Source organism: Camelus dromedarius, chromosome 10 (assembly GCF_036321535.1).
Source record: "Camelus dromedarius isolate mCamDro1 chromosome 10, mCamDro1.pat, whole genome shotgun sequence".
NCBI classification, from domain to species: domain Eukaryota; kingdom Metazoa; phylum Chordata; class Mammalia; order Artiodactyla; family Camelidae; genus Camelus; species Camelus dromedarius.
Genome location: NC_087445.1, coordinates 20,215,368 through 20,232,026, shown reverse-complemented (window position 1 = coordinate 20,232,026; position 16,659 = coordinate 20,215,368). Strand labels below are relative to the sequence as shown.

General features: G+C 37.2%; 2 protein-coding genes across 6 annotated transcripts in view; one reads left to right on the top strand and one right to left on the bottom strand.

Moving 5' to 3' along the window:
* Nucleotides 1-10,959, top strand: part of DENND4C (DENN domain containing 4C) — a 95,467-nt gene extending 84,508 nt beyond the window's left edge. For 4 of the 5 annotated variants that reach the window (XM_031449642.2, XM_064490175.1, XM_064490177.1 and 1 more), the window contains 5 exons: nucleotides 1,325-1,570; nucleotides 2,514-2,631; nucleotides 6,111-6,261; nucleotides 7,512-7,576; nucleotides 7,761-10,959. In XM_031449642.2, coding sequence (XP_031305502.2) covers nucleotides 1,325-1,570; nucleotides 2,514-2,631; nucleotides 6,111-6,261; nucleotides 7,512-7,576; nucleotides 7,761-7,897 — 717 coding nt within the window. In that variant the 3' untranslated portion in view covers nucleotides 7,898-10,959. The remainder of the gene's footprint in view (nucleotides 1-1,324; nucleotides 1,571-2,513; nucleotides 2,632-6,110; nucleotides 6,262-7,511; nucleotides 7,577-7,760) is intronic. The other variant, XM_064490178.1, reaches the window with a different exon arrangement.
* A 1,492-nt stretch (nucleotides 10,960-12,451) lies between these two features.
* RPS6 (ribosomal protein S6) lies at nucleotides 12,452-16,657 on the bottom strand. Its single transcript, XM_010988153.3, has 6 exons — nucleotides 16,547-16,657; nucleotides 15,869-16,000; nucleotides 15,114-15,324; nucleotides 14,788-14,934; nucleotides 12,823-12,980; nucleotides 12,452-12,585 (listed from the first exon to the last, which is right to left on the bottom strand). The coding sequence occupies exons 1-6, from the start codon at nucleotides 16,550-16,552 to the stop codon at nucleotides 12,490-12,492; spliced, it is 750 nt and encodes a 249-aa protein (XP_010986455.1). The 5' UTR covers nucleotides 16,553-16,657; the 3' UTR covers nucleotides 12,452-12,489.
* Nucleotides 16,658-16,659: the final 2 nt, after the last annotated feature.

Here is a 16,659-nt window from a genome sequence, read left to right as displayed (position 1 = left end):
TGTTGATTATAACCCCATAAATTGGTAATTGCAGCTAGAAGCTTGATCAGATTCAGGGTTTTTTTTGTTCCATCTAGCTCATTGGTTTATTTTTGTAGGACAGCTTCATCAGTGCTGGTATGTCCCTGCAGTAGGAGACATGAACTATCTTTGTGATGTTAGTAGCTAGTAATGCCTCAGGTTATCCATATAGAGCTATAAAATGATAGTCTATAATTGTGTCATCTTCTTTATTATATGGAATACATCTATAAAGAGAAACTTCCCCCATGTCTTCTGTCTGGTTTTCCAAAGATGCAGTTTATATTGGAAAGGCAAGATAAATGTTTGATGTATTTTTCCTTTTATTTACCAATTTTCAAAGTAACAAGTTGAGTTCCTAGCATTCTCCAAGGTGATCAGTTATCTGAAGCAGTAGCATGTCTTTATGAGCTCACTGACTTAAACAGTTATGTCTACATCTATTGCTGTTGTTGTCCTAGTGGAAGCTTATATTACTCCATCTGTGCTCAGCTAGAAGCTTCTGCAGGTTGGTGCCTTAGCCCTTTCAACACAACTCTAGTACCCTTTTTGTAATTTTTTTTTTTAAAGCTTCCTTGCTTTCTTCTATTGCAAGATGTTTCATGCTCATGTTATATATTTCTTTCTCTAGATCTAGAATCAGCTATTTCTTTAAGAAACCTTGATTCCTTTTAGAGGGAAACAGTATTTGGAGACCTCAATCTGGGCACTATGGGTACTCATTAATCAGTTGGTCATAAACATTTTATTCTATTATATGCACAACTTACAAAATCTAGGTTGGGTATGTTTTTCATTCATTGTTTCATTTGATTTATAGAGTTGCTCTTTAACTACATTATAGTTTTTGTTGCAATCAAATGTAAAAACAAGTTAGATATAATTCTAGGAGTCATCAACGATAGTAACACAAAAAAGTGGCTCATCTGTTAAGAATTGTGGGAGGAAAAAGTCACATTTTTTGGTATCATTATAAAACATCAGAAATGCAAAGTTCTTTAAAAATTGAAAAGGAAAAATCAATCATACATAGGCTATTGCTCTTAATGTGATAAACTCTCTTTAAAATAGGGTCTAGTATATGTATTAATAATTTTCATTTGTAATCATTTAACTTAAGAATATTTATGATTAAGTATTTTTTGTTTTTGTAGATTTTCATCAGGGTGTTCTACTGCATGTAGCAATGGCCCTGAAATAGCTGAATTTGAAAGGATAGAGAAGCATAATTTCATGGATACCTACTCTGAAACATATGTAATTAGATAGTATTCACTTCTTTTTGTATTTTTATTTTTTTAAGGATCCTTTAGGAAAAAGACCCAATCCTACCCCCGTTTCCGTGCCCTACTTGAGTCCTCTAGTGCTTCGTAAAGAACTTGAGTCTTTGCTAGAAAATGAAGGCGATCAGGTGATCCACACGGCCTCTTTCATCAATCAACATCCAATCATTTTCTGGAACCTTGTTTGGTACTTCAGACGTTTGGACCTTCCTAGTAACTTGCCAGGACTTATCCTCACATCTGAACACTGTAATGGAGGTGTACAGGTAGGATACCAACTTCTGTACTTAACACTACATTGGTGTTGGTTAGGATGAGGCTTGATTTCAGGTAACAGGAAGTAAAGAACAATAGTGGCTTAACAAGTCATAGGTTATTTCTGACTTAAAAATTTAGATAGGTGGTCCAGGGATGGTATAGGTGTTAGGCACTTGAGATCCTTCTTTTTGCTCAGCAGTGCATGACCTTCATCTCCAGGCTTTAACACCTGCTACAGGATAACCACCTCCAAGCTATCACGTCCACATTCCAGCCAGCAGTTAAGAAAAATGGATGATGAAGAGTATGTCCTCTTTCTTTAGGGACAGTTCCTGGAGATGCACATAATCGTTCCACATGTGTCTGTTTGGCCTGAACTTATTTAGATGATCATGTCTAGTTGCAAGGATAGCTAGAGAAGGTAGCGTTTATTCTGAATTACAATATTCCCAGCTGAAATTCTCACTTTAAAGGACTCATATTAGCCATATTTTTCAGATGACATAATCAAAAGTTAGACAGGTTATTTTGGCTAGGTCACTTACCTAATAAGTAATGGGGGGGGGGCGCTAAGATCAGTCTGGCTCTGTGACTCTGAAGCTCCTCCTCTCCTTGAGCTGGGATCCGTGATTCCCCTGGAGACAGTAAGCTTCTCATTTGATGACATTGAATATTGAGATACCACAATACCCTAAACATACACCAGTGGCACAACGTAATCTTTTCATGTGGCTGCTGTGCTGGTTACCAAGTTGTCAGTCCTTGAGTCAGAATGAGAAACATGCACGTCAAAGAATAACATTCATAATCAGATATAAGTAGAAATTAAAATGTTTGCTCAAAACTTTAGGTTCAGTCTTGAAAGAACGAAACTGTTTTTATAATCAGGCTTTGCTAGGCTCACTAGTATTATTATGCTTGGGGTACTAATACTTTGTTGATCTTTTTTAGCTTCCTCTGTCATCCCTGTCCCAGGATAGCAAACTCGTGTATATTCAGCTGTTGTGGGATAATATCAACCTTCACCAGGAACCAGGAGAACCTCTGTATGTCTCATGGAGGAATTTTAGTAAGTAAAGTACTGTTAAAGACAAAAGACTCAAACTGAAAACAACCCAAATACCCATCCACATGGGAATGCATAAGTAAATGACAGCACAGTCCACCCACGTAGTAGAATACTATTTAGCAACAAAGAATGGACTAGTGGAGGAAAAATAGAATTAAGGAGATGAGAAATTATTTTGCTTTATTTTTAAATCTCTGATTTTTCATATCTCTAAGATTTTTTCCATTTTAGTTCAAATTTATTTGCTGCTGCACTGACCCATTTATCAGGTCTCCAGCTGAGTTGAAGTTTTTTTGTGTGATTTTGGTGATCTATCTGTCAAATACCAATTTGGTTAGGTGTTTGGAGAGTAAATTCTGTATAGTGAGTGTGTTGGTATAGATCATAATTTCAATTGTATGGATACTAGTCTCAAAGATTCTGGCTTTATTTTTAGTCTTATATTTAGAACATATTTTTGTAAGGGTTTAAAGTATTATCCGGTATTTAGAAGCCCTGTGAATCAATAAGGAACCACAAACAACCCAGCAGGTAAGTGAGCAACTATGTCAATAGGCAGTTAATGGAAGAAACATTAAAATGCACATACAAACTGTTCTTGCTAGGGCTGCCGTAACAGAACACCACAGAATGGGTGGCTTAAACAACTATTTTTTTATTTCTCATGGTTCTGGAAACTAGAAGTCAAAGCTGAAGGTGCTGGCAGTTTTGGTTTTTCTTGAGTCCTAGTTCTTTGGCTTGCAGATGCCTTTTACCTGTACATGCCTACATCTTCCTGGTGTCCTCTTTTCTTCTAAGGACACCAGTCACATTGTATTAGGGCCTCCACCCTCATGACCTCATTAACCTTAATTACCTTTATGGACTCTACCTCCAAATAAAACCACATTTAGGGTTAGAGCTTCAACATATGGATTTGGGCACACATAATTCAGTCCATAACACAAACATAAGAAAAAGAGTTCAATCTGATTATCATTTAGTGAAATAGAGCTTTGTTTTTTGAGAAAGGAAAATATAAACTTAGATACATCGATATGGCAAAAAATTTTAATAATTAACGCAGTATTGTTGAGGATATGAAGGAAAACATTTTGATATATACTGTTAAAAGTATAAAATGATAGAATTCTGGAGAACAGTACGAGGTAGGGGTACGTTCCAAGAGAAGGGCAATTGTTTCCAGCCCCAGCTCCAGAGCAGTGGCTGAGAATTTTGCCCAGGGGAGAGGCAGGTTATAAGAGCAAAGAGCTCTGAAATTCTCCCCAAAGGAAATGACTTTATTTGGAATGGACTGTGGAGAAGTTCAAGCCTGAGAGCACTCTTGCAAAGAGTGGAGGCCAGCATTGCCCTGATACAAAAACCGAAGCCATACAGGAAAACTAAAAATCTGTATCACTTGTGAATATAGACATAAAGATCCTCAGCAAAATACTAGCAAACCAAACCCTGCAATATAGAAAAGGGATTGTACACGGTGACCAAGTGCTGTTTATCCCAGGCATGCAGTGTTGGCTTAGCATTTGAAAATCAATTAGTGTAATACTCTGTATCAATGAAAGACAAAATCCACATGATCATCTCAATAGGCACAAAGGATCAGTCTTAATCTGTTTGGGCTGCTGTAACAAAAAACTGGGTAGCTTAATAAAAGGTTTTTAATTTATAAAATTTTTGTCACAGTTCTAGAGACTGAAAGCCCTAGACCAGGGTGCCAGTATCATCAGTTGAGGGCCCCATGTGGGTTGCAGACTTTTCATATCACATGGCAGAAGGGGTGAGGGATCTTTCTGATGCCCCCCCCCCCCTTTAAGGGCACTAATCCATTCATGAGGACTCTGCTTTCATGATCTTATCACCCCCAAAGGCCTCATCTCCCAACACCATCACATTGGGCATTCATCTTCAACTTACAGATTTTGGGGAGACACAAACATTTAGACTGTGGCAGGATATGAATAGACAGTTCTCCAGAGATGCACAAATGGCCAAAAGCAAATGAAAGGATGCTCAATATCACTAGAAATCAAAGACATGCAAGTCAAAACCACATAGAGATACCACTTCATACTTACTAGATTGGCTGTAATCAAAAGGACAGATACTAACAAGTAGTAGTGAGGATATAGAGAAATTGGAACCCTTGTGCACTGCTGATTGGAATCAAAAAGTTTCACAATTCCTCAAGATGGTAAAGAGTTACCATATGACACAGCAGCTGCACTCCTAGTTATATGCCCGAGAAATGAAGACCTACATCCACATAAAACTTGGTACACTGTTTTCAGCAGCTTTCTTAATATCCAAACAGTGGAAAAAATGTAATGCCCATACAATGGAATATTACTTGGCAATAAAAATTAGTGAATACTGATACATACTATTAAATGGATGAATTTTAGAACATTATAGAAGCCAGTCACAAAAGAGAACAGAAAGTATGATTCCATGTATATGAAACAGAATAGGCAAATTTGTAGAGGCAGAAAGTAGGTTAGTGGTTATCTAGGGCTGAGGGGTTGGGAAGATAGAATGACTAATAGGTGGGTTGTTTCTGGAGGTGAAAAAATGTTCCAAAAATTGTGGTGATAGTTGCACAACTCTGTATTAAGGAACAGTGAAGTTGCATTATTATAGTTGGGTCATGTATGCTCTAAAATCACAGCCTAGCATCAAAATCAAATCTGTTTAGCAGGTAAAAAGAGCTAAGTTCAAAACCCACAGCCACCAGTGTTTCCTCTTGTATTGTGAGAGAACTTTGCTTTATGCCAGGTGCTTAAAATGAGGCTACCTAGGGAGCTTTTGGGTACATAGTCCCAATTCAACTAATATGGGTGTGTGTAATACAATTTATAGCTGCTGGGATTACCTGCAGTGTTAAGGCTTTCTTTTTCCAGGCCAAGCTTACATCATTGATTTTGTGTATTTTTAATGTTAGTATAATTCAGTTCAAGTATGCCACTGAAGCACTTTTATAATCTATGAAACCTGTACAAATAATTGTTCATAATAATTCTAGAATTGCCTGTGTATCAATTAGGATTATATGCTGCTGTGTTCAATAGAAAACAACAGAGTCTTAAAACAGGTAAAGATTATTCTCTCACATAAAGAATTTATGAAGTAGACACTCCAGACCTAGTAGAGGCAGCTCCTCTATCATCAGGAACCCAGGCTCCTTACGATAGGCACTTTTTCCATCAGTAAGGGTGGTCACAAGATGGCTGCTGGAGTACAAGCTATCACAACTCAGCCTCAGCAGGAAGCCCTAAATTCAGGGAAAGGGCAAAGGGACAGACCTCTTCTATCTGAAAAAAGCAAGAAAAGTATCTTTTAGCTGCTCACATTGCTACATAATTTTACTTGTAAGGGGAAGGTGATGTTGAATAGACAACAAGAAAAATGCTACAACTCTGGGGAAAAAAATCAGTAATTAATGTGAATAAATGTATTCATTATTATTGTGTTTTTATTACTAGATTCTGAAAAGAAATTGTCTGTCCTGTCAGAGGAACAGCAAGCAACAAGCACTTTGGTGGAAACCATCAGGCAGAGCATTCAACATAATGATGTTCTTAAACCCATCAACCTGCTTTCACAGCAAATGAAGGTAGCCATGAAAAGACAAAGGTAATAAATCCAGTATTTTCTGCTTGATGTCACTTGAAATAATTTCATGTTTTCTAAAAAATTATCTTAAAAAATATTTCTAGTTACAAAAGAAATACTCATTGTAGAACATCTGATTGTTTTAGGAAGTGCTACCCAAATGTATACATTCATATTAGAGTACAAACATTTTAAGAGTGTCTCAGGGAATAGATTAAATTTTAGCAGTTCGATCATGTCTAAAATGCACTGAGTCTTTGGGAAACATTACTGCTCTTCACTGGAAACCTATAAACATGTTAACGTTGTACGTACGTACTACTTGGTCAGGCCCTGACACATATCTTGAGTTTAGGAGAAGAGAAACAGTTTAAGAAGTGATGGAATTACAAAGAAATATAGAGCTGTCCTGATCCTCTTAACTGTTTATTGTCTGCTAACAAGCTTGGATCAGTACTCATCTCAGTCTCAGCATAAATGAATTTTGTAGACGCTTCAGAAGGGGGTACATAATAAATTCTATCAAACGTTAACAGTGTCTCCAAGCGCCCAAGTTTCTTCAGTAATGGCATTTTTGAAGATAGTCTCAGACGTGATAGGGGAAGAATTCGTCATGAAAGCAGATAGATCCTTTTGTAATCTCAACTGTTGAGGTAGAGATTCTATCTTTCACAGGTTTAAGAGCAGCCAGTTTTGAGCATCTATAGCTTAAGGGCAGGGAAGGAATATTAGAAATGACATGTATGGCTTCTGAAGCTTCTCAAGAAAGCTACATGGAACATCAGAATCAGCATTACCGTCTAATTTTTTTTCCTCTATGTAAATAGTCAGAAATCAGTTCATAAGTTTACCCCCCTTTCTTAACAGCTTAGCCAATTCATTTTCAGTTTCATTTGTGACATTTTTATGTTCACAAACCAAAGTTGATTTATCTTTTACTATTGGGTTAGTTTCATACTGTGTGTCCAAGGGCTTTAGACTCATAACATACTTAGAAGCCCATCTGTTACTTTGTCATGTGGGAACACTGCTTTTTAAAGTTTGAGTTAGAATTTAGAATTAAAAGTTACCTGTTAGAGCTCCATGGACCCTTCACCCAGCTTCTTGCGAAAGTGACATCTCATATAACTGTAGTGTAATATCAAAACCAGTACACTGACATGGGTACATTACTGTTAACTACAGAACAAACTTTTTTCACTATTTTAAGGAACCTTCATATGGTATTTTTATGCCCTTTGACTATTAACCTTAAAATACTTATTTTATAGGAGTTTATACAGAGAAATCCTCTTCTTATCATTAGTGTCTCTTGGAAGAGAGAATATTGATATCGGTAAGTTGGTTATTTGGGGATTAATGGGGGTTTAGTTTTATTTCCTCAATTTTAAAAATCCTAACTGGTATGGGTAAATACTCCACTTTGCCTTTAAAAAATACCTCCACCTTTAAAGATGTATATAAAGTGATTTGACTACCATCTTTTAATGCATAGCTTTTGTATTGAAAATATCTTTCAGAGGCTTTTGACAATGAATATGGACTTGCATACAATAATTTACCTCCAGAGATTCTTGAAAGGTTGCAGAAAATTGATGCTCCACCAAGTATCAGCGTGGAGTGGTGCAGGAAATGTTTTGGAGCACCTCTCATTTAACAGGTTCAGTAGATTTTTGACACATAAAGCTGAGGGAATAGATTAAACCTGGAGACAGTAAAGGTTTATTCCAAATCATGAATTGGTGAAAACTCTTGGGACAATATATAATGAAATATAATTCATACCAAATCATCTCAAAATGTAAAAATGCCATTAAAATGCCCCAGGGTTTATTGATGTTGAAGATGTACAGCCTCTGTGTATCTGGTGGGAATTGATTTTGGGTTTCTCAGTTATCTGTAGTAGTTTAGAGAAACCGTTTTGCTATTGAGTTTGGGGAATGGCACATTTTAAAACTTGCCTAACCCCAAAAGAAATGAAATATCTCAATTGTAAGAGCATCTATTTGTGTATGTGTGTATATATGTGTGGCTATGTACATGTGTACACAGCCATGTATTTATTAAAATTCTTAAGATTGCATGTTGCAATAGTTTTCTGAAAGGGGTCTCCAACAATTAATTGACTAATGACTATAGGTGTTTCATAGGTATCTCAAAATTATCCTTTATGTGATTTATTATCTTCCTTAATGGATTGTATCTTGAATATCCAGTTATTTTCTTTTAGCCTCTTCCCAATACCTTGTTAATTTGCAAAGACTTTAAAAATGTTGTAATTTGAGTAAAATCAAATCAGCTTCATAATTTAGAAAATTGAAACAATTCCTGTGTATACTGTCTTTGGCCCTGAAATTGTTCAGGCACATAAATTGTTGCTATTGGGTCAGTTTTAAAAACCTGTGGGATAAACTTGCACTGCACACATAAATTCTATTCTTGTATAATACTTAGATTTGTATACCTATTTTTTGTGCATTTGTAAATACAGGGTTTTTTAGGTTGAATCATTTAAGTCTTAAATTTAAAACTTTTTTAAGCTTGTTGTCGGTAGGCTTAAGAAAATCATGACCTCAAATGTCTCACTCTTGACATTCATCATGCCTTAAGATACCCCTTAGACACAGTAAACTTGCCTTACCTCTCTGCGTCGTTTGAAAAGCCAGTGGTTGCGTGTGCCTGCTTCACAGAAATCATGCAGACTAAATCAGGTAATAAAAATTATTTCCAGATGGTACAGTTAACAGCACATATCTCCCTTTTATCACTATAATCTTTTAAAAATTGTTAGTTATCAATCGTTTCACTATTTCAGGGTTAATAGGACCTATGCAAATTCTAGTTTCAATTTATCGTGAAAGTGCTAAGTGAAAGAACTTGTCATAAACTATGTACAATTCTTGCCTTAAAAATGGAACTTCTGCACTGTCTCAGTATGTATTTGTACAACTTAAGACTTGGTACTAGGTTTAATACCTAACATTTAATGCCCCAATAGAAAGTTTGGAATTACCTTGCATATATTTAAAAAAGTTGATTAAAATGAAAACTTCAAGTTTGCTATACTTATCTGTTCCATTTTTAATGCTCCTGAAATGTGCAGTTAGTTCAATTTTTTTGTAATCTTTAAAATAGTTTTCTCCATTTCTTTGTAGTCTTCATAAATTTAAATTACTTACCAAAGCACTTTCCACTAAAAAGCCTGTGATGATCTCCTTACATATTTAAGAATATTTGGCTATATTATATGAAATTATAAACTTTCTAATAGCTTTATATATAAATTAATAAGTCATTATATATTGGAAAGCTTACCCCGTGGCTGTCATTTAGAATAGAGGCTGATTTGTGCTATAATTGCTCAAAGGCCTTTTCTAAATACAGAAAGGATACTAAAAATTTACAGCAGACAGAAAACCAGGTATCAAGTCATTATCTACAGGTTTGGAAATGTCTAGAATGACTTGTATGAGACTCAATCCCTGAGAACTTCTGAAAGCACTCTTTCAAATAAGCCCAGACTGTTTAGTATTACCTTACACTTGTTTTGGATTTGGCATTTAACTGCATATTGGCTGACTATACACCAACCTGCAGAACCATAAATCTGCCATAAATTTGGGATATTCAGTTGTTAACCCTTTTATTCCATTTTTGGCACATTTAACATTTCTGCCGTGTTAAACCCTCAAAATATTTTCACTATCCTTTTTTAAAGTTCTGATCATCATCTGCCAGATTCCATGAGCTAAAATAGTCTAGGCCAGCCATTATCTGTTCACTTTAGTGACTGTACTCCTTGAAATCAGAAAGCAGCATAAAGTTCTCATGTTTTATGCAGTAGAATCACCCCAGGTATCAGTCAGAATTCTAGGCTTACACCAGATCTGCTTTTTGGCCTGTAAGTTACCCACTATGATTCAAACCATAGTTTATCAGACTATGCTATACTATGATATACTATGGTTGGGTATCTTTTTAAAATGCTACAAATTCTATTTCTATTTACATTAATATAAATTAGTAATATATGATTATTAGTAAGTTAAACATAGAAAAGTCTTAAGAGCAATGGGAATCTCTAATAATAATGTTGCTTCTTACAGTACAGTCCAGGGGCTGGCATTATTGGCTTCCTTGGGAAGTTTTCTGAATTGCAATCTACTTTGTGCCAGATCCCCAGGTGACCTATTATGCACACTTAAAATTGTGAAGCACTGCTTCAGTCTCTACATGTTAAAGCCACTTGAAAATTTTACTCACCTGTGGTTAAGATACTCTAGCAAAGGAGCTCCTTTTCTTCACCCTTACTAATGTGCCTTAAGACCATCTCTTCTGTAATGTTTGAAAGGAGGTTCTAAACTGCAATTACTAAAGAAACTAGATGTGGTACATCAGAAAAGTACTTTCTCTCTGCATCTTTCATTGATGCAGATTTCTAAAAACAGGCACAATCAATCAGTATGAAACAGTAAAAATATGAATAACCATTTACTAGAGTTGAAAAGCTTTCTGTTAATGCATTAAATTTGCACTGGTTTTAAAAGCTTTGTGAACTATTGTGAGCTATTTTAAAATGGTATCCATTCACTATGCTTTTAACAAGGTATCCTTTTTACACATGACAAATGTCCATCTTCACAAGGGCACTTTTTGTGTATTATGTATAGATCTTTAAGGGAAATTGTATTCCTCAAAATAAAGTGTATCAAAGATTAATAGTCCTAGTCATTTATTTCCCCTACATTGTTCCATGCCTTGCTGAAAAGGTAATGTCTTATGCTAAAAATCTTTTTCTAAAAAGACTCTCCGCCAGGTGGTGTTAGGAAAGGGGGAGAGCTGGAAAGCCACATGTAAACCAATGAAGTCAGAACACTTCCTCATACCATACAAACTCGAGAACATCAGCAAAACATTCTGAGTCTCCCAAGGCAATAGAAATAAAAGCAAAAATAAACTGAGACCTAATCAAACTTAAAAGCTTTTGCACAGCACTCTAAAACGAAACAACCCACAGACTGAGTTATCTGCAAAAAAATGTGACCAACAAGGGCTTAATTTCCAGGATATACAAAACACCTCATTTAACTCAAAAACAAAAAGCCCAATTAAAAAATTGGGAGAAGACCTAAATAGACACTTCTCCAAAGACATACAATGGCCAACAGTCACATGGAAAAGATGCTTGACATCACCAATTATTAAAGAAACCCAAGTCAAAACAACAATGAGGAATCACCTCACACTAGCCGGACAGTCCACAAACGATAAATGCTGGAGACTGGAGAAAAAGGAACCCTCCTACACTGTAGGTGGGAATGTAGTTTGGTGCAGCCACTATAGGAAACAGTATGGAGATAAACTAGTTTAAAAACTGAAATACAGTTTTCTCTAAATATGTGCCCAGGAGTGGGGTTGCTAGATCAAATGGTAACTAATTGGAAAAGATACATGCACCCCAATGTTCATAGCAGCACTATTTACAATAACCAAGCCATGGAAACAACCTAAATGTCCATCAACTGATGATTTAAGATGTCGTGTGTACACACACACAAATGGAATACTACTCAGCCATAAAAAATGAAATGCCATTTGCAGCAACACGGACGAATCTGGAGATTATCAAACTAAGTGAAGCAAATCAAAGACAAATATACAATATCACTTATATGTGGAATCTTAAAAATACAAATGAACTTATTTACAAAACAGAAACAGACTCACAGACAGAAAAGAAATTCACCGTTACCAAAGTGGAAAGGGGGCAGGGATCAACTAGGCATTTGAGATTAGCAGACACAAACTACTATATATAAAACAGATCAACACAGTCCTACAGCAGAGAACGGCGAACTACATTCAGTATCTTGTAATAACCTGTAACGGAAAGTGTATGTATATATACGACTGAATCACTGTGCTGTACACCAGAAACTTTAACACACTGTAAATCAACTTCATTTAAACAACAAAAAAATCCTTTTCTAAGCCACCACACCAATGCCAAAAGAACCCTGTCCTGGCCATCCTTCCACTGTCCCAGTACGGTCTCTTCCGTACTGGGTATTTTAAGGGTATCATTTTCAGGTATCTCTTGCAGACTTGATCCACCATTAGCTTTTATGATACCCCCTTTTCTATGACCTAAGTATCTTGACCTTCATTTACCTGTTTCATCATTAATTAGAAATCAATAAAGGAGATTGGATATATCTGATCTTATTTATTTGTTACTCTTAGAACATCTCATTTTTGACTGGATTCAGACTTAGAGGTAGAAGCTCTCAGAGAGGACAGCCTCCGTCTCTTGGCAATCTGTTCCTGGCGTTTTTCTTTGGCCTCCTAAACAAAACAGAGCACAGTTTAAGTTTGGGGGGAGGTTTATAAAACTCAGTGGTTAGAGTACATGCTTAGCATGCAGGAGGTCCTGGGTTCAATCCCCAGTACCTCCATAAAAATAACTAGTAAATAAACCTAATTACCTCCCCTGCCAAAAAAAAACAGACGTTTGGGTTAAAAATGCAAATCCAAAGCTAGGCCTGACTACCCACATCTGCTCCCACAAATCTTAAGACTTACCTTCATCCTCTTAGCCAAAAGTTTAGCATATTCTGCAGCCTCTTCTTTGTTCTTCTTAGTACGCTGTTTCTTCAGAGCAATACGCCGACGTTTGTGTTGCAGAACACGTGGCGTAACAAGACGCTGAATCTTGGGAGCTTTGGTCCTAGGTTTCTTACCTAAAAAATTGAAATGACTCAAATCACTTCAATACCGTTGTTCAATAGGATCCTTATTTACATTTTCAAAACATTAGAAACAGACTCAAACTTAACATAGCAGTTCCTATGAAAATTTATTTGTATGAGGCTTTTTAAATAAAATCTGAACTTTCCCCTTACAACTCAAAATACTTACCAGCCTTTTAACAAAAATCCAAGATGGGCTAAATGTTGTCAATATAATGAAATCTGATAAGTCCTACTAAAAGTGACCAGGGTAACTGTTTACAAGAGTACTAGTGTTTTCCTAATTAGCACATTTAATCCTCACAAAGATAAACTTATTAAGCCACACCAATAGTGTGGATGTCAAATTCAAGATCCTATGTAAATTTAGGTTACCTTGCTCAACAAGCAAGTCATACCCCATGCTTTTACTACTGATTTCCTTCCCACAATTAGATTGTCTTACTATCTCTGAAGCATGGTTGGATAGTGATGCAGTTAATGCTTAGTTTTCAGACAAGTTAAATATGCATAATTAATACTGTTTTAAAGTAATCCTCCTGTGTCTTAGAGTACAGTCCAATTGGTGCTCAAATCTCTTTTTCAAAATGGAGCCTTCTAATCTGGGGAATGAAACCATTAACACGAGAGTATCTTCATTTAACCTATGATTTGTATTCAAACTCCCCCTAGGATTATATATCTACTTCGGAGCAAGAGTCTTCTGTGTAATGATTTTAGTTTGTGGACACCCTGGAGTAAGAAACACTTCAGGTAAATATTCTAAGACTGATTGCTCGATGTTTCAGTTTCTGCTAAGTTAGATAAATGACCCCTTAATTATAAAGAAACAAGAATCATTTTATAAACATATGTCAACTAGCATACTCACTACTCCAATGGTACTTTCCAAGGGTGCAACTACAGGAACTACCATGTATTTGCCTTTTTAAAAAAACGTGTAAAGTTCACAAGGGTAATAATTTGTCTACTTACACTGTATCAACACTTAAAATTAGACCCTGGCACATTAAAGTGTCCAAATATTTGGAATGAGTGACCAATGAGCACTTACTATATGCCAGATACAGGCTTAAGATAAGCCTCCAGTCCTGGAAACTGAAACTCGACTGAATTTTTTCAGATTTGTCAGGAAAACCCAATCCAACTCACATGCTGTTTATTTCACTTACTGTAAATATTCATATAATTCACTATAGAAATACTGATACAGAGCACTGCTGCCACAGATCCAAATGGCGATGGATTATGCTGCCTAATAAACAACATTCCTTCTTAAATCCCACACATCTGATAACCTGGTATTTTGAATAAAGTTATTTCTAATTCTCACGCAACTCCTGCTATCCACATCCCAAATGAAAATTAAGGCCAGAAACTAAAGCAACTTCAGTTGATGAAAACATGTATTTCTTTTGTAAACAAAAAAATTAGAACCACCGTTAAGAAAGCAAGTGTGGTGTTGGGGGCATGGGTAAGAGCACCTTCAATCATAATCCCAGAATTTTCTATCATTCAACTAACTCCAATGCAATGGATGTCTGAGAAATTATCATTCAATGACTATGCACAACAATGACGACTCAAAGGCCAATTTCCAAAAAAAACTGTAACGCTCTGCAGAGCACTAGACATAACAAGAATTAATACCAACTGCAAATCTTGACCTTCCCCCACTATTTTCCTAAAAACTCAGATTCCAGGTAAACAGTGGGCAGAGATTTTGTCTTCTAACATGCAAACAAAATGCTATGACAAACCAATGAAATTAAGCCCTAAAGTGCATAATCACCCATACCTTCTTTGTTGAGGGGCTTTCTCACAACATACTGGCGGACATCATCTTCTTTAGAGAGGTTGAAAAGTTTGCGGATTCTGCTAGCTCTTTTGGGCCCCAGGCGACGAGGCACAGTAGTATCAGTGAGTCCAGGAATATCCTTCTCTCCTAACGGAGACGAGTGAACAAAGACATTTTAATTCAACTTCCTTACAAGCATGAACCCTAAATTGTTCACACACTGCTAAAAAAGTCCATTGGTCAAACTGTGGATACTGCAAATGAAAAAACAATTGGACAGTCAACTTTGAATCAATGACAACAAAATTTATCTTAACATGTCTCACCTTTTTTCACGATGACCAAATTGAGAACACTCAGATTGGCATCCACAATACAGCCCCGTACAGATTTGCGCTTTCTCTCTCCAGTCCTCCTTGGCCTGTAACAGGAGTGCCCCTTACTCAGTAGCAGGCGGACTCGGCCATGGGTCAAAACACCCTGCTTCATGGGGAAACCTTGTTTGTCGTTCCCACCACTGATTCGGACCACATAACCCTGCAAGAGAACACAATGACACACTGCTGAACAAAGGACTGAAGCCTCTATAAAGTATACTCTCAATGCTAGAAGTACAGTTCATTAAGACCAATTTGAAACTTCTCAATAAACTTTATTCTCTGGTCACTTTTATCTATACTTCCTACTTGCCAAGTTCAATTAGCAAATACCTTTCATTCAAGGTATACTTCTAACTTATGTTTTAGTAGAGGTAATAGCTCTTGGGGAAGAAACATTATGTTAAAAAAAAAAAAAAAAGGATCAATGAGCAACGAACGAATAAATCAAAAGCAATCCTTCCTGGCACTTTCGAAGACACTCTGGAGACCATTAGCTTGCAAGGCAAAAACTATGTAGTATTTCCATTTGGTTCTCTTAACCCCACCAGCTGATAGCTCCACCGAATAAAGTGACATCTGGAAGTAATTAGCCCAAGGTCAGAAAACGCAGAGTTTGAACCCCATTACACATACCAATTACCAACAACGTTTACCATTTCTTTAAATAGCTTTAACAACTCAATTTGGTCGTAAGGTTTTACCTTCCATTCTTCACCTAGAGCGTCAGCAGCAACTTCTGTGGCCATGCGCTTCTCATAAAAGGTACGAAGTTTGCGTTCATCGTCCACTTCAATGAGTTTCTGGCAGCCGGTGGCCGGGAAAGAGATGTTCAGCTAAGGATTACACGACGGGGAGGGGAGAGAATTTTCATGAAAACCGCAGAACCACCACAAAATTACTCCATTGCAAAAAGCCCTTCATGGCACACACCCCCCCCGACAATCAATAGAAATTCTCATACCAAATTTATTCACTAAAACACCTGTGTGCATAATGCCGCGCAACCAGCACTGCACTAAAAATAGGAAACTACTTTCTTCAAACCTCGCTAAGTGACTCTGACGCTTAGGAGGTTCCGCAGCTGTTCACCCTTCCGGAGCAAGAAACCCGACTTACGTGCCGCCTCTGGCGGGCAACACAGTCGCCTCTGTCCCGGCTGGGCGCCAGAACGCCAACCATGGCGCTCCCCTCACGGCGCAGCTCCAGCTGCAATCACTCGCCATCCGCTCACCCAAGGAGCTCCGGCGCCAAAAGGGCGACCCATCTCCTCCCTCTGACTGTCCTCCACCTAGAACCAGGCTTTTGGAGAGCTAGGACGGAGTTCTGGAAGTCCATCCACGTTCCCCAAGCCTACACCATCGCCCGCCACCACTCCTTACCTTCATTCTGAGGCAACCGACTGCCTCCGAGGCGCCGCGAAAAAGGAACCAATTTCCGCTGAGCCCAAGTCACATAGGCGCTTCCAATTCTCGCGAGATCATCGGGCGCCTGG